The sequence below is a fragment of the Crocodylus siamensis genome, chromosome 2, assembly GCF_052110815.1.
Source record: "Crocodylus siamensis isolate JL-2025a chromosome 2, ASM5211081v1, whole genome shotgun sequence".
NCBI classification, from domain to species: domain Eukaryota; kingdom Metazoa; phylum Chordata; order Crocodylia; family Crocodylidae; genus Crocodylus; species Crocodylus siamensis.
This window is the reverse complement of record NC_143396.1, coordinates 116,587,983-116,610,556: the sequence shown is the minus strand read 5'-3', so window position 1 is coordinate 116,610,556 and position 22,574 is coordinate 116,587,983. Positions and strand designations below refer to the sequence as shown.

The 22,574-nt window shown below is 41.6% G+C and overlaps 1 protein-coding gene across 3 annotated transcripts in view; it reads left to right on the top strand.

The window, feature by feature from the left end:
• The window catches only part of LOC149870661 (bifunctional heparan sulfate N-deacetylase/N-sulfotransferase 3), a 130,146-nt gene that overhangs the window by 7,091 nt on the left and 100,481 nt on the right, over window positions 1–22,574 (top strand). For all 3 annotated transcript variants that reach the window (XR_016440808.1, XM_090036648.1, XM_090036649.1), the window contains exon 2: window positions 10,118–11,250. Coding sequence is in view for 2 of the 3 variants with exons in the window: in XM_090036648.1 (XP_089892774.1) it covers window positions 10,228–11,250 (1,023 nt within the window). In the remaining variant the exon portion in view is untranslated. The remainder of the gene's footprint in view (window positions 1–10,117; window positions 11,251–22,574) is intronic.

The following is a 22,574-nucleotide window of genomic DNA, read 5'->3' as shown; positions in this document are numbered from 1 at the left end:
CCTGATAAATCAAGTACTATTTTGGACTAATTCACTGTTATCTGTGGACACCAAGCATTCTATGATGCGGGTTTAGTCCGTCCTTCAGGCATTCTGCACTGTATTGCTCCTCCCTATGGTGTTGCAACTGTCTGCTCTGGTATGTAGCCAGAACTCTACTGTCCTCTTCCTTCCTTCCCACTTCCCCTTTTTTGTGCCTTTTGTTAGCACTTGTTTTATCACTGAGCTCCCTTGCACTGCTTATTCAGTAAATGCTATCTAACAATGACCTGTCCTCACTCCCTACTTGACTGCAGCCCCTCATCATGCTCCCCACCCTCCTAGACCCAGGGAAGCAGTAAGTGTGGATCCAAGCACCTCTTTCCCGCTCCCCCCAAACTCCTCAAATCAGGCAGGTATACTTCAGACTTTAGTCAACTGAAGTTTAGTGAACTCATGTTTAGGAGAGAAGGGAAAGTGGAAGAGTGAAAATAGCCCAACCACAGGTCACCCACCCCCTGGGATCTCCAAAACATGTGAGTAAGTATTTACTACCCCTCAGTTGCAAAGTATGATGGGTACTCACTCCTAACCCCTGGTGTAAAAGCCACAGCACTTTATATAATTATAAAATGGTTCCCTATCAGTAACATTTAAGGATGGTTCAATTGTGATGTGTGCCTGCGTTACTGGATATAGCAAAAAGAGATTCACTTCCTGTCTTAAGTAGGCACAGGGTAACAGTGAGCACATGCTTTTTTTCAGTTGAAAGGATGCTGGTTATGTCTCATGACTAGGCTAAATCTCAGCAAGTCTCATATTCCTATTATTACTGGTGCATGCCGTGGATTACACTGTGTTTGTGAAGTGAAAGAGGAAACCTTGCCCACTGGGTGGCAGTGGACAGATTGTCTGCCCATTTTTACGTGCAGTTAAATTCAAACTTTCTGCAGAGTTGTTCAGCCAAGGGTGACCTTAAAAGAGTAGGTCAGTGCTGTGTCTGAAAGTGAGGGGCAAGTTTTTTCTTATTGTGTGGACCATCTCAATAATAAGTAATAATGGCATATGAGATAATGGCATCCATTCTTATGACAGATAGTGACTTAATGTGCAGCACTTCAGGATAAGTTACCTAGTTATCTTAATCAATGTTATTATTTTGTTTAATCAAATAAAGACAGAAAGTGAATTTATTTGATGCAAACAAGCCCAGTAACAGTACAATTTATAAAGAATCAATATTAAAATCCATTATTGAAAATATTTGCTTTTGTACAAGAACTTGAAAATTGTTTACAGATCATTTAAAAAGTATTAAAAGTGTGAAAGGCTTGGATATGTATAGTCTTCTTTCTGTTTTTCTCCTCTTCCCTTCCACCCTCCCACTCATGGCAGCGTTTGCACCTCACATTGAGGGGCAGGTAAGGGTACTTGTCCATGGCATGTGAAGGAGTTATGGAGATGGCCCCTGGGTATTTTGCTCCATATTAGTCTGCAACATTTTGACATGCTGTTTGAGGAGCTTCATGAGATTGTGGTGTCCTTCTTTGCATCTCATTGTCCTTCTAAACATCCTGCAGCATGATATCCACCCATTCCTGAGCCTTCTCTCTCCGGCATCCACCCTCCTTTCTCTGTTTGCAGCCCCTGTGGAGTAGAGAGCTTACAGGACAGGTCAGCTCTAGTATGTTTCTTTTGGCCGTGTGTAGACAAAATGAGAGGTGTGTGCGCACGATGCTTTAAAGCGGGCTAAATGCTTTTGCACTGTTTTAATGGTGTCGGTGTTTGCGCGCCTCAGCAGCATATTGCATATTCATTCCAGCTGCTGTAGAAAATTTGGGGGCATAATGTGCCTTAAATGACTTGGGGCACAGCAAACTAAAACTTCTTTGAGGAGTTTTAGTTTGCTCATACAGCTGCAGAGCAAAGCACTGGCTCTATGCAGTTCCATGGCTCTGCAGGCAGCCTAGCAGCAGCCCAGGAAAGCAGGCTCCACCCAAGAAAAGCGGTGAACCTGATCTTTTTTTTTTTTCCCCGTCTGGAGCCTGCCTGAGTTGTTCAGGGACTTGGTGCTTTCTTCCATGGCTGCGGTGCCGCCCGGGACCGCCCAAGCTAGAAGCCTGTGGGGAGGGAAGCAGCAGTACCGCCCCCCTCCATCCTCCCTGCACCCCAGAGACTGCTCCGCCTGCCGGCAGCTCACCCTTCCGTCCCCACTTGAGAGGCAGGTGAGGTGTGTGCATGGCATGGGGGTTTAATCAGCCCTAAATTGAAGTGTTGTTTTTTAAAACCCACCACTCCAGTTTAAGGCTCCTGTTTCATCCACACACACCTTTTGTTTCCTCCTCTGGGTCAGTTTTCAGCAGCTGTTGAGGTTGTCTCTCCCAAGGACACTTTAGCTGAGGATACGGAGAAAGATAGTTTATTAAATCACAGTGTTACCGAAGGGGGACAAACAAATTATGAGAACTCCCTAAATTTTTTTTTTCTTTTGAAGACCTTATGGGCAAGCTGCAAAGCAGCTTGCTTCAGGGCAATTAAAGTTAATGTAGCGCCACACCAGTTTACAAAACTAGGGACCTGTTCATTGTATTTAGGTAGGAAAAGCAACACATCCAGTTGCTTCTGTGCAGCTCTAGGCCTGGTGAGTTGCACAAAGTTTGTGTAGTCCCAAAATCATCAGGGAGGAAAGTTAATGAACAGTTATGAGTATTGGAAAAGCACCGTCCATATTGACAACGTTATTTTACAGGCAGTGATTCTTATGGTCAGCACATCACTCCTGAGGGTGACAAAGGCTCAGAGATGGTAGATGCTGCAGGCAGATCAGGATTGCATGAGCTAATGGCTGCATGACTGTTCAGTGGTGGTACCAGTATAACTCTTTGCTGAGTGACATGATGGAAAAAGCAGAGCTGCCATACCTAGAAATCACAGAGAAAGGATCTACTGGATTTTATTTATTATGTCTCTGAGGATAAAAGGGATCTCTTTGTACAAGAGCGCAAGATACTTTAGCAAAGAAGTAAGGACTGCTGATGCTGCCTAGCATTGGAAGTCAAAGAAAACACGCCCCCTGGGACAGGAATATTGGCTTTGCTATGCCACTCTCCTCTACCTCTCCCTAACATGCTGTGACAGTGATTCATTTTAAACTGGGCTGCTGCCTTTAACATTTTTACGTGCTTGCAAAGTTTTCTTCTTCAAAAAAAATATTCTGCCAAACACTGTGCCTCCAAGAAAATAGCCACTTGAATGCCTGCAAAGGAATATGTTTTATGTTCTTCTGCTGCAGTATGCAGGTCACTCTATTTTTTCCAATTTTTTTGCAGTGAAATGGCTTTTTGATATGTTACAGTTAAAATGCTCCAAATGGTTCTAATGTTATTTTATTGCTAGTAGATGTTTGTGAAATAAAATCACAACTGTAAAAGTCTATTCTTTTGTCCTTCCAGGGAGTGAAAGGACATCATTTTAAATAAGGAAAAGAGTTGGAGGTTTCCAGATAACTGCATTTTTTTATTTTTTATTTTGAGGTGATAAGTCATGCAATGTAGTATTTACCTGTAGTTTTTTCCTTTGCTTCAAAGATCTCCCTCTCTGCAGGCGAGCAAGATTAACTTTTTTCCCCTTCCTTTTCTTTTGCATTGTGTACTTCCAGAGATTTTTATCCTGTAGTTCATATGAGAATCCACAGGAGGGACTGAGGTGAAAGTAGTGTCCTCTCCAAATATGAAGCTCTTCTTAAAAAGAATTAGCCTATAACATAGCTCCACATTTTCTGTTCTATGCCCTTGTCCTATACTTCAAATTTAAGATGACCCTTAATAAGTTGATCCCATGTATAGAAAAATATACAGTTGTTTTATAGTTTTCCATGCATAGAATCTAGTTTTTGGGGAGTCATCTTTATTTCTGTTGGGTCCAAGAAAGCAGCAGGAGGGGGAGATGGGAGTATGCAGGCACCAGAGAGGGGCATGGTGGAGGGGGGGCAGTCCAGCCTCCTGCCCTGCTGTCCCTCCCCAGTAATCGCCCTGCCCCCACACTAGGTTTTTCTATTGTTTTGTGCTGTTACGTTCCTCCACGCTGGGTCCCCTGCCACCTCACCCCTTGTCCCTCTGTCACTTACCTTCTGCCCCTTCCCCTGCCATTGCCTGCCTCTAATCTGGACCCTGCACTGCCTTATGCCTTGGCAAGCAGATCCCTGCACCATCTTGTGACTGCAGCTGCTGTATTTTTACCTGACACCCAATGCTAAGACAAGGCTTTGATTTCCCCATGTTGAATGGAGAGGGAATGCCATCTTGGAGTTGAGTAAATACAGTAATAGGCTTGCTGCAGATCCCTTGCTTTTTCTTAGCACTGGTGCTTGTTTCTTTTGTAGCCCTTGGTTTGCATCTCTTCTGTAATGCCTGGAGAAACTTCTTTCTTCCTGGGATGGCTTCCCAGCTGGTCTTACGGGGGCCTATTTCGCCTCAGGCAAAGGAAAACCAAGATTTCTTTCCTATTCTAGGCAGTAGCCACTGTGTTTTGGTGGCAGTCCCTCACCATCTCCTCTGTTTGCTTACAAATGAGAGCTAGCGGTGAAAGAGGCATTTCCCAAGCATGCTGGTTATTTTTCAATGGCAGGCTGGAGACCAGTTATTCTGACCCCTGGACGTTCAAAACCAGAGCAGTGACTCTTGCAGGAACAGAAGGATTGTGGGCCTGTAGTAGTAGGTGCACTCACCCTGTCATTGGACCGATAGCTGTGTGTCTGATAAGGGTTTGAGTTATTCAGGGAGACGGTTGTACTCAGCCAACAGAAGACTGGTGTCTGGCTGGCTTAGCTTTGTGTGTGAACACATGCACACCTATGGCAACAAAAGTCAGTTCTGATCAAATATAATATCCTAAGCAAATCCAAGAGCAGTATAGGGCTGTGCACTAAAGTTCAGATGCCATGATTATTGGACACTAATGTGTAGATAGACACAAAGCGTGCTGACAGTGTTCAGTAAGTAAAAAGTAAATTACAATGAATTATTAATCATGAACTTGCTCGTAAAAATTACCTAAGGGTACATTTTCTGTCAGCCAGCTCAACTAGAGATGCAAAACTGTGATGGTAAGTTTCTCAGGCGTGAGTTGTATCCACAAATGAACAGTCACCTGTCAGAAAATGTGCTACTTAAATTTCATCCCAGTCTCTGAAGACTGAGCTTTTCTTTTGTTTCATATTCCCTGTTGATTAACCATCACTTTACTGTTAGCTAGACTGATGGTCCCTCCATAGTATCTAACATAAATGTGTGATGGTGACTAGGTGAATAACCTCTCAAACGTCTCTGGCAGTGCTGTTTTCTCGCACAGAGTTGTTATTTAGTCTTTTTATAATAATTTGCAAATTGCATATTTTTCAGACCAGTGACTCTAGAATTATTGTGTTTTTAACCAATCCATGTTTGTGAAAAACAAAGTGCAAGTTTGTTGTGCTCCAGTGCAAGAGTATAAGGGTTTTTCCAATGACAAATAAAGTTAAGTGTTAAGTTTAAGCCTTTCCAGTGAGCATAGTGTCAGCATACTTGTGCACCTACTCCTGTACTCTAAAGAGCAAGGGTAAAAAAAGGAAAGCTATGGACAGAGAATAGGTTTGTTTGGTGGGTTTAAATGTAATCATCATCTGAATAAGATACAGCTGTGTGCTCATTTCCTTGTCCATAGTCCAGCTTTTATGTAGGCTATAACTGGAGTGCCAAGCTCTCATTAAAGCAGCCTCGGATGCCTCTGTCTACTCAGCTTGTGCTGCTGTTCATCTTTTTTTTAGCTTGTGCTTATATTCCTTATTTCCCCCGTTGGGATGTAGCTAAACCTGAGAAAGTTGAAAAGCCATTGTTAAGTACTTTGTTTGCTTCTACCCTGTTTTTTTACATTTTGGTAACATGCATTTTGAATGCTTCAAAATAAAAGATCTGTTCCTCTCTTGATGCAAATCAGTGGGGATTTTGCTATGGACTATTAGGAGTAGGACAAAGCCCAAAACTTCTTTTGCTACCAAACTTTTCCTTTATCTGTTTGTTAATTTTCTGCATATCTTACGGAACACAAGCCTACTAGGTCTTGTTCAATTATTTTCTGCTTTGTGTACCAACAATAAATGAAGCTAGTGAAATTCTAGGAATAGAAATTCTTAGCAAAAGACTGTTTTTGCTCACTTGGCAGAACAGTGCAGAGCACAAAATGCTGTGGACCAAAACTTCATTAGGTCTCTAAAATGAGCATTAGCATATTCCTGAAGAAAGTGTAAATGTGCATCTGTGCTAGTTTTTGCATATGGATACACTTTTTTGCTCTAGAGGTACTCACAAATATTGCGTGAGAAATGTTAAACTCCATAGACTTTATACACATCAGCACTGGCTGTTGACTAAATTTAGAGAGACTTCAATCTTAACTTTAAAAAAAAATCATTTTCAGTTCTATTAAAAATGCATTACAAGTATGTGAAAGATATCTATGTAGTTAAGTGTCAAAAGTCAGGAAGTGATTGATTTAAGATTTCATGTGCAAACTTAAAGGCATCCCCTTATATTTATGAACTATGATATATTATGAGATTATACTAATTTGTTATTTGCTATACAGTATTATACAAATGTTGCTATGACCTTAAGTCTACATCTTGCAATATTTCATTTTATTTTATATTTAAACTAATTTCATTATAATATTTTTCTAGTTTGTTTTTTAGATAGACATTTAAATTTTTTCCCATTATATTATCTTTTTGACTGTCAGCACAGTTCTTTAAACTTTGGACATAAAATGCAAAATTAGATGCCATGTACGCACCAGCAAATTTCATTGCTGCTCTTCGATGTTAAATTTAATTTTTAGCATGTTTTACAAAGATTAGGTTACTTTTTTACTTTGTATGTTTGTATAGATAATATTTAAATACGTGTGTCAGACAGCCCGATACTACAAATATACATTGGACATTAAAGGTGGGGGGAAGGTCATAGTACATTGTTTGAGAAGGTACGTGACTATACTGAAAGAATTGCAGCAGAATCCATGCATACAATGTGTCAGAGTTTAAAAATGTATATATATATTCATAAGCTTATGCAACTTTAACTTGAGTATTGCAATGTAATGTTGACATAAGATTGTTGCAAAATCTAAAATCTCCTGTGTGGAATGACTTCCCCTCTCCCTCCCTCCTTAAAGGTTTTGTTTTTTAAAATATAAAGATTAGAAATATAATTTTTCTACTGTATAAATGTTTGGTCAGACATCACAGACATTCCTGTGCACACTGGGGCAGGATTTAGGGTTTGGCAGGGGATGTGTACCTCTGCAGTTCTCTGGTATCACACTTCCTGTGTTTGAGTTCCACAGGATGCGTCCAATACGAAGTTACCAATACAAAGAAGGGAATTTAGGACTATACTTGTAAAGGTATTTAGGTATTTAGATGCCTAACTAGGCACTAGACTAGCTAAGGAAATATGGGTTGTATGAATGGACAGTAATGTGGATAGAAAACTGTCTGGATCATTGGGAGTAGTAGTCAATGGCTCAATGTCTGGTTGGCAGCCAGTATCAAGTGGAGTTCCCCACTAGTACAGTAAGCTGAATATGAGCCAACAGTGTGCCCCTGTTGCAAAGAAAGCTAACAGCATACTGGGCTGCATTGGTAGGAGTGTTGCCAGCAGTTTGAGGACAGTAATTCTTCCCCTCTATTCAGCACAGGTGAGGCAACATCTGGAGTACCGTGTCCAGTTTTGGGCCCCCCACTACCGACAGGATGTGGACGAATTGGAGAGAGTCTAGCTGTGGGCAATAAAAGTAGTTAGGGGGCCAGGGCACATGACTTCTGAGGAGAGGTTGAGGGAACTGGACTTACTTAGTCTGGAAAAGAGAAGACTGAGGGAGGGAGTTAATAGCAGCCTTCAACTACCTGAAGCGGGTTCCAAAGAGGATGGAGCTGGACTGTTTTCAGGAGTGGCAGATGACAGAATAAGGAGCAATGGGCTCAAGTTGTAGCAAAAGAAGTTTATGTTAGACATTAGGAAAGACTTTCTCATGAGGAGGATAGTAAAGCACTGGGACAGGTTACCCAGAGAGGTTGTGCAATCTCCATCTTTGAAGGTTTTTAAGACCTGGATAGACAGAGCTTTGGCTTGGATGATCTAGTTGTGCATGATCCTGCTTTGAGCAGGGGGTTGGACTGGATGACCTCCTGAGATTCCTTCCAACTTTAATTTTCTATTATTCTAACTCCCATTGAAACACTTTTTGAAACACTTTTTGCTCATCCTCTATTATTAACATTCTAGGACAGGGGCAGGCAATTATTTCACATGGAGAGTCACTTAATGAAGTTTGGTGAGCTTTTGAGAGCCACATGGGTAGCACCACCCCTTGATAGTTGCCCCACCCCCGGTCATCATCTTGGGACTGGAAGTCCCATCCCTAACCCCTGGCCTTTGCCACTGGAAGTTCTTCCTCTTGCCTCCTGGAAATACTCCTTTTGGGAGTGAGGACTGCCATCTTAGAACCAGAAAAAAAACAAATCATACATTAAAGGCCAAACACCTACTATAATCTATTTTAATTTTATTACAAAAAATAGGTGTGTTATGATTTCTGTTTGCATACTGTATATAGAGGTGACTAAATAATAACTCAAAAAATAAATTGTAGAGTTGTATACTCTGTGTGTGTGTGTGTGTGTGTATGCTGGGGTGTGTGGGATGTGACTGTGTGTGGGGGGCATAGAATATGTTTGGGGGTGTATATAGGGGTGTGTGGATGAAGGGTGTGGGTGTGTGGCATTTGTGGGGTGTGGGGGGGATCCCCTCCGCACACTCCCCCCCCCCCCCATGGCACAGCAGCAGCAGATGGGCATGCTCATGGCGTTCATGCCTGGCACAGGGACTGCTGCCCAGCGGTGTGTGGCTCTGGCCAGCACTGCATGTAAGGGCAAGGGGCACAGCCCGGCCAGGCCACCTTTATCACTGGCACTCCCTGCTGCGCATGCACAGCCCCCACACTCACGTGCCACCAGAGGGATGCTCCATGTGGTAGAGCTGGCTGCCTGTGCCGCTCTCTGCTGTGCAGGTCCCAGGACTCCATGGGGAAGCAGTGGCCAGGGCTCCCCTCCACTTCTGACGGAGGGCCTTCCCTCCAGTGCTGCACGAGTGCAGAGGCTGCACATGTGTGGCAGGTAGCACCAGCGATAGAAGTAGCCTGGCCAGGCTGTGCTCCTCCTTCAGTGTGCAGCACTGGCCAGAGCCACATGCTGCCGGGCACCAGCGACTGTGCTGGGCATGAGCACCCCTGCCTGCTGCTGGCGGGGCTGCGAGCCGTGGGGTGAGTGTGGGGAGAGGAGACCCACACTTCCTCACATGCTCCGCCACACCCACACACTGCCCACCCAAGCCCTGCACTGTTGCCACCCCCCTGGGTGCAGGCTCCGCAGTGCCCTCAGCCCCAGCCCCGCACTCTTTGCTTCCACCCAGCTGCAGCGGTGCCCCTGTCCCCAACACTTTCCTACCTACTGCCCAGAGTGAGCAGGACTCCAGGGAAGCCGAGTAAGTCCCCCAGTGACTGTAGCAGTGGTAGCAGCAGCCCCACCCAGAAGCTGTGTGCTGGCCGAGCCAGGCCCTTCCACCCACAAGGGTGGGAGTGAGGCGCAGTAGGTTATGTTGGCAGGGGTGTGTATACATGGGCGCCTCTCTTCCACCCTCATGGACTGAAGGGCTGAGTGGGGTACAATTAGTTGGTGAATGCCCATGGGTGAGATGAAAGTGCCTGGAATTCTGCCAGTCCCTGTTCTAGGATCAATACAACCAACATGATGGTTGTTACACAGGTACACAGGCTAGCTGAGATGTGGCTGTTATGTGGGACTGGAGGAGATCTCTGACTCAGCCTGTGTAGCTAGGAAATGCAGAGATGAAATTTGTTTGGTTTTAAAATGTGGAAAAAGTGAATGGTAGAGGGGAGAAAACATTTTAACACTGTTTCAAACTTCAAAAAAAGACTTGATTTTTCAAACCTATACTTAGCAATGATTTGCCTACTATAGGATAATTAAAATGCAATGATATTTTAATGCATGACTTAAACCTCTAATTTTCTTTTCTTCTAGACTATACCTTCTGTAAAGCTTGTGGAAGATAGACATATGTGCTGCAATGGTGACATAAATTATTAAACAGGACTGGAACAAGTTGTTGAAAGCTGTTTATAATTTTTTTAATGCTGCTGCTGCTTGGGAACAGTCTAAGGCAAGTATACAACATGAGTTTTATCATGAAACTTCACAGACATTTTCAAAGAACAGTTATTCTGCTTGCCACTTTTTGTATGGTGAGCATTGTTATTTCTGCTTACTATTTGTATAATGGCTACAAACAGGAAAATGAACTTTCTGAGATCTCTTCAGACATGGAATGTGGCGATTTTCAGCTGTTGCCATACAAATTGATGGAACTGAAGACAGTGAAGCCCGTTGATCCCCTGAGGACTGATCTTGTAGTGCTGGTGTTTGTGGAAAGCCAGTATTCAACACTTGGTCAAGATATAATAACCATTCTAGAATCCAGCAGATTTCAATACCACATAGAGATTGCTCCTGGGAAAGGTGATCTTCCAGTGCTTATAGATAAAAATAAAGGCAAATACGTTCTCATTATATATGAAAACATTTTAAAGTATGTGAATATGGACTCCTGGAACAGAGGCCTTCTAGATAAATACTGTATAGAATATGGAGTGGGTGTCATTGGATTTTATAGAGGCAGTGAGAACAGCTTGCAGAGCTTTCAGTTGAAGGGTTTCTCTTTTCATGTTCACAGCAATCTAGGTGTTAAAGACTGTTGTATTAACCCACATTCTCCATTGCTTCATGTGACTAAATCATCAAAGCTTGATAAAGGCCCCTTACCTGGAAATGACTGGACAGTATTCCAAATTAATCACTCAGCCTATCAGCCTGTGATAGTCGCAAAAATAAAGGCACCAGAAAACCTTCCACCACCTGTTGCTAAAAGTGCTCTCTATGCCACAGTAGTTCATGACACAGGATTGCATGATGGGATTCAGCGAGTCCTCTTCGGCAACAACTTGAACTTCTGGCTGCACAAGCTGATCTTCGTAGATGCGGTCTCTTTCCTTTCTGGGAAGAAGCTCACATTGTCCTTGGATAGGTACATTCTTGTTGACATAGATGACATCTTTGTTGGGAAAGAGGGAACAAGGATGAATACCAATGATGTGCAGGTATAGTATGTGTGGAAACTACCCTTCTATTACAGCTAAGACGTCAGATGTGAATTCTTATTTGTCAAATGAAAAAGTAGTAAGATTTGAAACTCATGAAAGATGCAAATCTGCCCTCTAGCACCCAGCTAATATGCATGTGCTTGGTACAAGGGGGTATGGAGTTAGTCTTTCCTCATTGTAGGCTATAGAGTTCCTTTATGGTAAGTAGGTACTAGGGCTGTGCGAAATGGCACCATTTCCAGCACCATTTTGTTTTGACTGCCATTTCAATGGGACAGTGTTTTATTTCAAGGTTCATTTAGTTTTGAAAGCACTGTTCTGTTCTGTTTCATCGAAACTTTCACTGTTTCAGCGCTGTTTTGACATTTTGCTGTAATGGGGAAACACAAAGCTACCTATAACTTTGTCATTTCTAGCCTGATTCAGATGAAACTTGCAGGGATGGTAGCCCCCTCTGAGACCACAGAGCCTGCCAAGTTTCAAGGAGATAGGTGCAGGGTTTTCTGGGAAACTGCACTTCAAGTTGCTGACAAGCAGAACTTCTGATGTGTGACTGTGTATGTGTTAAGGCACAGCTGTTTTTCTGTCCCTTCCCCAGAGCACTGGGATTGGAAGAGACCTCAGGGAAGGATCACAGTCACTGGCCAGCTACACATGTCAATATTAGCACAGTCCTTGCCCACTCTTCCCCCCCCTTACTTTGTTTCCCTACAAGCAAGCCCAGCTTTGAAACCCGAAACGTTTCTAAACTTTAGAAACGTTTCAAGTGCCCTTGTTTCAAGGCTGTTTCAAAGCCTTTTGTTTCTTTCAGTTTTGCTGTTTCAAGCTCAAAACGAGTCGAAACAGCCTTGAAATGAAACATTGGCAAAATTTCACACAGCTCTAATAGGTACCTTGGTGGTAGTTGCTGCAGTTCTATGACTGAGTTCAGTCCACAAACTATCCATTCACTCCATGTATGGCTGCTGGATCATAGCAATAAATTGACTGTCACATCTCCTTTGCCCTTTCTGAAGTAGCACCTTTCTCATGAACCGAGGGACCTCTACATTTGTGAAGGTAGAGTCTCCTACCAGCACTCTCAATTGCTGAAAAGTTAGTAAATGTCAGAGTTTGATTCTACAAGGTGACAGGTCCCTCGTGGTAGATGCTTCATATGGTACTGAGGGCAAGCTTTTCCAGAAAGTACTCAACTCTTACCATGATTGGGTCCAAGAAGAGTTATTTTATATAAAGCTTGTATGTTGCTATCAGTCTCATAAACAGGAAGTGAATGTGTGTTGAACTAATAAAATATTTCAGCATAAATTTTAAAGAACAGATTGAATTATTGATAGATTTAAAAGTTTTTTAAATGTCGGAAGTTAGTGGTTTCTCTTGCCTACTTTTTGTGGTTGTAGCATTCAACCAAGATAATGTTCGTGCATGTTGGAAAAAATGGCTGTGTTTTCCTAACTGGTATCTGAAAATTTTCTACCATTTTAAACTGCAAATACCCAATGTAGGACGCATTCTTCCTCTGTGAGGATAAGAGTGACCATGAAGTGAAATGGATGGCCAGAGAATGCTTTGCAAAAAACTGATGTATTTGATATAACTGCTAAATAGCTATCAGGCATTTGTAATGTTTAGTACCCTGGTTATTTGTACTAAGAATCCCAGAAGATGCTTTGAAAGTTAGCAGTTTGACTGTTGAAAGAGAATTCAGGGAGAAAAGGATATATAGCACTGGGTAACTTTTTGGTTATTACATTTTTTTTTTTTAAAACTTCACATAACTGAAAAAAAAGAATCTTATTAAATTGCCACAACATGCTGCAAGCTATAATAATCTCAAAATATTGCTCCACTGAATAAAAGGTTTTAGATTGGCAATTCTGCACTCTTAAAATTAAAACATGCAGGTCATTCTGTCTGTTTTTAAAGAAACAGCTGCAACAAATATATTACATTTTGAATGTATTTTTAATAAACTGTTAGTCACAATTGTAAATTGCTTTCATCACATATAAAACCTTACAGTATGTACCTCTTGGATACAAGCAGTTTTCTAAAAATAGTTATAGAAGCAAAAGCGAGCACTGTACTCTAACCAGTGTGTGCGTGTGTATGTGTGTATAAAATGGTTGCATCATTTCCTTTGTGTATGTATGAGAGAGAACTTGAATGAAAAATTCAGTTGCAGGAAAGAAAGGTATAAGGCCTAATTCTGTTCCTCCCACATAAGTGGCAAAATTGCCTTTGCTTTGAAGAACAGCACAATTGGATTAATGAAATTATATAAAAATAAACCATGTAGCCCCTCTTTAAGAAATAATAAAAGTGCTCCGCTCTAATAGACTCTAAGGATCTGAAATTATATGTTTCCTATTATTTCTTTTTGTGAAATACACCTAAAAATGACATTTTTTATTATGCTTAAGTCATTTATAAACAACAGTTAACTATTGACTTCATTAATAGATAGTCATTGGATATAAAACGTTTTATTAATAGCTAAAGAAAATGCAAGAGTTGAATCCTGTTAATATCTCGTGAGAATATATATAAAATCAAATTAAAAGGAAAAATAATATAGAGGAGATAAATTTAGAAAATGACAACAGAGACTATCATTCAAAGATAGCTGTTTTCTGAAACACTGGATTTTTTTTAAAAGCATTCACTTCATATCCTTAATCTACTCAAATGTAATGTATTCTATTAAACATGTTGTTAGCACTGTCAGATGCAATGCATCTCCATTACTATTAATATCAAAGAGTTATCCTCTGAAGTACTTTGACAAACTGAATGAATAAGGTAGAATTAATTTGAAGCAGCTGAAAATGTTATTGAAAACCATACTTGTGCATAAATACCATCATATTAGATATGAGTGATAGTGTTTTGTTGAGTTCTGCTGCATTGACTAACACAGAGAATTGTGCACCTCAAGTGTGAAAATAGCTGCCTAATTGTGATTTTGTATATATTCAGTACCCATGATTAACTAATTTCAGCTAAACTATCATTTAAATACTGTACTAACAATACTGTCATTGGGCTGATGCTTTTCTATGACCTTTCAATTAAAATTACAGAGCTTTTTGACAGAATTATTTATTCTTTCCTATCAAATGTAATGATGTACATTTCAGACCATATAATTTCCAGTGCAGCTCTGCTGGAGTCTCACACTGGTCTCTAAATCACTAATGGTCTGCAGAATAAAGGCAGTTGGAACAATTTGGTTCAGGTTATACTTGGTTCTACACAAGTGCTCTGGAGAGAACTAAATTCATAAAAACTTTATGCACCCCATGCTCCCCACTCAGAGGGTGGTGATCATTCATTTCACTGTCTTGGGGAGGGAGTACAGGATTCATCTGCATAGTTTGGGTTTATCCCTTAGCTGCCTTAGTGAGGCTATGTATATCTTTATTTCTTGAGCTATATATTTTATATATCTATATATATCTTTATCTTGTTTCTTGTGGAATGAATCTCCCTGCCTAGAAGACTACCCCAGCAGTATTTAGGCTTAAAAATACATAGTAACATCATTCTAGTTACTGACTATTGATGAACGAGAAACAGAATTGTTAACAGTGTGAATCAGTGCTCTTCCATACACCCTAAAAGAGAGGGCAGTAGTTACAAAACATACCACTGAGTTGAAGTAGTACATATTATGGATTTACAGTTCATTTATAAATAGGGTTAGATACTCAAAAGAACTCAACATGTAACAGCTCTAATTCAGGCACCTAAATAAGTAGTCGGAACAATGGGAATTACTGCATATTGAGCACTTCATTCAGGTGTCTGAACAGGAGCTGACTGCTTTTGCAAATAGTTGTTTTGAGCCTTAAGTATACACGTGCTATTGTCCCAATATAATTTTAGCTGTAAAAAGCTGAGACTGTGCATTAGATTGTTAGATTACCTAATCATTACTGATGTGTGACTGTCACTGTATGAAATCTAGGCCAATAAGGGTGTAATCTTTCAATATGGCACAGTGAGTAACTGTCACTCCACATCAGCAATATCCATCCATCTTATTTTATTTACTTTGTCTTCATTTGTCATAATAGAAAGAATACCAGCAGAAGGCAACATTGTTGCAACCTAATTGTCTCCCACTTTGAAAATAAACTTGGTAACATCACCTCAGTATTCATTTTCAATATTTTTTTTCTTCTCTTGGCAGCAAGAGACCATTATTCTGTGACAACGTTATATTCCATTCACGTTATCTGTTTCTTTTAGTAGACTAAAAGCCTGTGCAGTGCAAATAATTCATTTAAATGGACATATAAAGAAAAACCTATCTGGACATCCCTAGGGTAAGTTTATCTTGGTAGCCCATGGTTGTCCCAGTTGGCAGTCTATTAAATTAATATATCACTCTTTCATTATAATGATTTTTTGCAGTGGTTCTCAAACTCAGAAGCATAAAGCTCTTCCAGGAAAGGTTCAAGCAAGAACAGAAGGAAAAAATAAAGTGCATATGTGTGTATGTGATTTATATGTATATGAATAGATGCCCAAAACAGCTTACAGGAGGAAATTAACAAGCTGCTCTATTTCTGTATTTCTTTCTGAATAGCCACCTTCCCCTCCTCCACCCTCCTCCCCAAGACTGGATCTATTTTTTGGTTTTGGTTTTTTTTAATGGAAAACTATGATATTGTGAAGTGTTGGCAGAAAGAAAAAAAAGTGTGTGCTTTCTTTTTGCCTTGTCTTGTTCCTTCACCCTTTAAAAATAGACCATTTTTCCAGTAAAGGCAGTACTGATCTCCACGTCACCCTTCTGTTTTCTCACAGATCCAATATTTCCGTTATGACCCTTAACCCTAATGAAAATACATGTTTGAGGCAGGGGGGTTTCTGCCTGTTTTTGTTTTTTCCCCACATGGTGGTAGATCAGGCTGGATTTGCTTGCAGTCTAACTTGAGGATTACTGAGGGCTTTTGAAAAGAAGAGACAGCCATCATTGTCAGAACTCGTCTGTTACACACAGTTCCTTCAAGAAGTGTCCTAGACAGCTTAATATTGTTTGTGTTTTTACCCTCATGTGACATTGTAGAAGTGGATGGTCACTATTAGAAGGATACTGCATAATTTAAGAAAGGCCAGTTTCACACTAACCATATCCACCTTTTTGCAGGTGGCATGAGCTCTTCTACGTTCTAGTCTTACCTCTTTTAGTGAGTATTAGGGTTTTGTGTCTTTGATAGATTTTAATACACCTAGGAAATATGAGATCAATCCTCCAAGCCTTATTCATCCAAATAATACTTACTTATATGAGTAGTTCTTTGGAATGCAACAGGACTACTTACAGGGGTAGGCAATACTCAGGAATTATTCAGGGGAGAAAGAGTTGCAGGATCAGACCATTAATCTTTGATGTATCTGTTCTATCTTTTGTTTTTGATGATATTTTTATTGGCACATACAGTTAAAGAAAAAAATGATAAATCCATTGAACAACCAAATGAAATGAACTAGTTCAGGACAGTTTAGAGTTTGCAATAAGATCTACAAATAATTTAAGTTTCTTTACACATTTAAATGCAAGTAAGAAGTTCATACAACCTGGAACACAGGCACAGGCTCTGTGGCCCATTATAATCCATTTGTACCATTCAGGAAGTTGAAAAATATCCTAACGTGGCTACAGCGGCAGAGTGCAGACTTCCACTGTCAAAGGGATAGACTGCTGGTCCATCAGTGCTTCTGTCAGGACTGCTTTTCCAATTCCAGAGTGTCAGGAGCATCAGAGTATATCATGGGCACATAGTTGGACTCTGTCAGAGTAGCACTCCACTTTGCCAGATCTCTTCTGAAGTAAAGTCCAGTAACACAGTTCAGGGCAGGTTGCTATAAATCACACCAGGATTAAGACCATTAATAAGAATTGGTTACCAGTTTCCTGGTGCTCGCTCTCTTCACATCTTCTGATAGTGGAGAAAATGAAGCCCTGAAGAATGAATTCCCAGTGTCTTCTACACACATACGGCATGTCCCCACATACAGGGGTGTGTGCATGCAATGGCAAAAATAGTAGCAGCACAAATTTGTGCCCCTACTTTTTGCCACAGTGCATGCCCCTGCATGTGCACTTTGATGTGAAGCAAATTGCCCTGCTTCAGGAAAACTGCCCTTTCCCTGCTCCTCCCAGCATGCTGGAAGAGCCGGGAGACAACTAGAGGAGTAGAGGACCGAGCCTCCATGTCTGCTGATGCATGCTCCTGTCACGTGCACTGCACCACTTTTTTCACACCTTTTTTTTTCGCTACTGAGCTGCAAATTTGCAGTGTGGGACACACTTTAATGTTTTGGGCGTGTGGTTTGTGGTGCTGCAAAGGTTTGTGATGTCACAAACCGCACATGCTCGCATGTCTGGATGCAGCTATCCTGTCTGTATGTGTCTGTGAACAGTTATCGTTACCATGACATTAAGAAGCGCACATACACAAAACAACCATTTCATCCACACATACACTAGATATAGTTACCAGCAATAGTTGCTCAATATCAGCCCAGGGTGGCCAACACGGCATTATTGAGTAGATGATGATGATTTGGAGATAGCAGATTTGAAGATAACGGCTGGAGAGGGGTGAACAGATGCATCTGTGCTCCGATGAAACAGCAGTAGAGAAAGAGACTCACCCCACTTGGCATTTTCAAAGTGTTCTTTTATAGGGATTGGCATCCTTTGTTTCAGTGCTTTGGGGGTTTTCTATACCCAGCTTCTGTTTTTGTGGTTGTTCTTCTTTTGTCTTTAGCTTATTTTAGCCCTGGAGTGTTTTTGCTGCCTGTCTGTCATTCCTTCTTGTTATCTTCTTTGTGCCCAAGGCTTAAAAGGGATTCTTCAGCTGTTCATTAATTAGTTTACTGACTGGTAACTTATATTTGGCGCCTTGTTGCTTACATAAACAGTTACATCTTCTTCTCCCATCTCTATGCCATTCTCTCATCATTCACCCTTTTACACACACTCATACATACATACAGGTTATGCAGAGTTGATTCACTTATGTCAGGCAGAAGGATACAAAATGGAGTTTTTAAGTTGCTTACAAGACAAGACTAACATGGTTATATTTCACTATTATTACACTTTTTGTTAACATCAGCCACATTAGTTCATGCTACACACTCCTTCCAGTTGCTGACTGGCTGCTGGCAGGGCAAGTGCCCCCCCGACTCAGGAGGCACCAGTTGCCCATGGTGAGGTTTGTGGCATGTGGGGAGGGTTTGCCCACAGCACACACCCCACACACCGCAGCAGGTGGAGCCCCTACCAGTTCTCCAAGCCCAGGTTCTGCACTTCTGCCACTCCTGGCCCCAGGGCACCAGTGCAGGTCCCATCCTCCCACTCACAGCCACTTCCCCTTCCCATCTGCCACCGCTACCCTTCTGCCACTTCCCCATCCCCTCCCCCGCCTGACTCTCCAGCACCATGTTCCAGCTGCACAGCCAAGACCACAGGAAGCAGCAGGAGCTGAGCCAGCCTGGCTAGCACCGCACAGAGCCAGCCAGGAATTGCGGGGGCCAGGCCAACTTCTGCTGAGTCCTGCAGTCCCAGCACTGCAGCCAGGAACCACATGGTGCTGGAGCAGCAGGCAAGGAGTGGGGTGGAGTGGTGGCAGCAGGCAGAAAAGCAGAGAAATGGTGGGGGCAGGTAGGGGAGCAAGTGGCAGTGAGTGGGCACATGGGAGTGCAGCAACAGCTGGGCAGAAGCGCAGGGCCCATGCCGGTGCTCTAGGGCCAGGGCTGGCAGGGGCCTAGAGCGGCGGGGGGTGGGACAGGATAGAAGTGCAGGGCCTGGGCTGACAGGCCCTCTATGGAGCCAGGCTGGGCTGTGCCAGCAGGGAGAGTGGGAAGCTGCCCCAGCCCAGATCCAGCCTGTGGGCGGTGTTTTGCCTACCTCTGATTTACCTTGTCAGGGGAAAAGCCAGGTTTGAATCCCTTACTCAGTTTGCTTTGGTGCAAGTGGACATCATCAACATCAAGCTATAGAGGCAGTTTTTCTTTGGCTAAAGTAAGCCATTTATTTATGTGTAAGGTACCTAGATTCATGTCTGTGCTTCAGATCAGACAAAGCGGTAATTTAACTTAGGTCTCCTTTATCTGAGAGAAGTGTCCTGATGACTGAGTTAGTGGCTATGTGGCATGTGTGCAGTCTCTCTTTCTTTTGTGAGTTATTTGGTTTAAACAAAATTCTGAAGTCTCAGAAATTTTTATATAATGGAATTCCAGTTTTCTGTAATCCAGAAGCTAACATATGCAAATACTTTTTATTGATTTTATTGAATTGAATAGGAATTGGTCATTATTTTGAATTTTTTTCTGTTCCTAGATATCATTACATGACAAAATTGGAGTATGTTTTAAGCTACTCTGTTACATTTTTTGAAGTATCTTTCTACTCTATTACTTATATCAGGTACATAAAAGGAAATAATAGAACTTCCACATATTTAAAACACACCACTAAAATGCACTTTTTAAAAATAGTATGAAGGAAATAATTGATTATGGCTTTTAAGTTAATTTTGGCAAGAGTTGCTTGTGTAGTTCTGTGTGTACGGGTGTTACAGGGTGGTGGGAAAGGCTATAAAAAACATTAAACAACTAACAGAATACGTTAGATTGTTTAGTAGAATTTTCCAAAGAAAATTCAATAAACAAATCTTCAAAAAGTCTTTGCATGTTAAAGGGGGATTGTTTCTATGTTTTTATTTTAGTTTATTTTTAAAGGTCTTTGTAAATGAGTGACAGCTCATCAAAAACAAATTCTAGGAAAGTGAAGTAGACATGCAGATAAAATAATATTTATTAAATGGATATTAAACTGCAAGTTTTTTTCCATAGGCAGATGTGAGTCTTCTTGTGAATATATAATATTGAGAAATTTGTCTTTAGGGACCATTTAAAAGGTGGGGAGGGCAACCTGTACTATGGGTGCCACAAGTGGCATGGGCATCCTCTGTGTATGATATGCAGCACACTAGGGAGAGGACAGGCAGCACAGTAGCAGATAGAGCAGGGAGCAGAAAGCAGAGCATCAGATCAGGCAGGGAGCACAGGGCAGGAAACCGAAAGAGCAGCAACAGGCTAGGTAAGAAAAAGGGGTAGGAGTGGCACATGGGGAAGGTGTGGAGCTAATATGTGACATGCCTGTCAAAAAGTTGAGCCCCCGCTGATTTACTATATACACTATTATCTGGTTCATTTAACTATTTGCAACTTCCTCTTGTGCTGAAGGCTTCTTGTATTCCAAATGTATTGGCCAGCTTATTTTTACAAATTCTTAGTGCATTTTGTATATGTGTATGTATATGTTCCATCTTTACAGGGTATTTATCATATTTTATGATGAGATGTCTACAATAATAAGTAAAATAGATAAAATATCTTAACAGACAGAATGGACAAGGAATGTTATTAACTGTGTATGTTCCATTTTCCCCTTATTTCCTGGGGAGACTGACTTAGCTGCTGAAGCATATTTCATATGCAACGCTTATGGAATATTATGCATTATGAGGTAGTAGGCATATTATACCAATTAGATCTTAAAATTATAACTTTAAACTAAATTATGAAAGCTGCTCAACAGATTTTATGTGCTGCTACCAGTGCGTAGAACATTTTGCCAGTCAGATATATTAACATTTAATATGTTGATACAGAAGAACTTGGCCTACACACACAATACTGCTGTAAATTTCATTGCAGTAGAATAGTTTATGATCTCTGCTTTTTTGCCTTAAAAGTGATATATTGGTGATGATGAACTGGAGCGTGGGTTGAAAGCCACTGTCCACAAGGAGAGAAGTGCAAGCCAAGCAGGCATTCCAAGTACAATATCTGTCTTAATCACAATGCTTCTGGGCTTCCCTGGGATAGTGAACCACAGTACACCTTTCAAAAGAATGTCAGTGTGAACCTCTGTCCTTTCCCCCTATCCCCACCTCCTCCCCAATCTACCTCCATCTAGCAAAGTGAAGATGGCTGTATGACTACAGCCCCCACATGGTCCTTTCCCCTCCCATTGAGGAAATTATAATTTTCTTGGCACTAGAAAGATCTCATTGTTACTCTCAGAAAATACAAGAACTGGATTTTTACTTAGCCCTTGTACAAAAATGAACATTGGGACTGCTTTCCATGCCTCCTATCTTTGTGCCTGTAGGTAAAAGTAGTTTAATCTATTTCAAACCTGTTGCCTCTATTTCATGGAATAAATTTTGCACTATTTTAAGAGACTGTTTACTTGGATTATACACACTGCCAAATACTGAAGGCCATTTGCTTTGAATTAATTCTGGGTTGCCCCTGTAAGCAAAGAAAAAGAGGCCACATTTTTCCTTTGTACAACTGATCATGAATTGTCTTGTATCCCATAGGTGAGTACACTCCTTGCTTAATGCCAGCATGCATGTAGCCCAGGCATGGGCAAAATACAGCCCACAGGTTGGATCCAGCCCACCAGTTGATTGGATGCTGCCTATGGCTGCCCCCACCGTGCTCTGCATTGGGTCAAGTCCTGCCTGCTCCCCACCTGGGGCAGCCTGCACTGCACTCTTGCCCACACCTAGCTCTGGCCAGCATACACAGTTTCCTGGAGGGACTGCTCCTGGTGTGGCTGTAGCTGCCTGGGTACTGTTTAGCTCCTTTTCCTCCTCTTGCCTCTGCTACATTGCTCGAGGCAGCAGGTAGGGTGAGGAAGCAGCAGCAGGTTGAGGTGGGGCGGGGGGAAGCTACTGCTGGGAAGCTTCTGCCCCAGCATGCATGGACCCTGGCTCCAGCTTCCAACTACTTTCCACCCATTCTGCCTGCCTGGCACAATGAACAGCCACCTGCAAGCAGCCAAGTAGGTGGAAAGCAACCTTACATCCACCCTCCCTCACATACCCCCCCATCCTGTCATGCACACGGTATACAAGAGTAAGAGTTTATATTGGGCTGTTATGCAATTGCCTCTATATATACTACTCAAACATAAATCAGGACAATAATTATTTTTTAAAATAAAATTGAAATATGTCACAATAGATGTTTGATTTTTAGTATACAATTGCGGTTTTAGCTGTTATTAAAATGCCATCATCTGAAAGATTGTATGTGCGTGTCCTTCAGTGCCGCACCAAGAATCATGAAGTGGCCCTCCAGCTGAAATAATTACCCACCTCTGATGTAGCCATTAGGGGTTAAATCCTACTCTACTTTGTGTCTAAATCTCAACTAGACATGATAGTGTCACATGATAGTTTTTAGTATTTATTATTTGAAATTCAGCTCTAGGTGTACAAGTG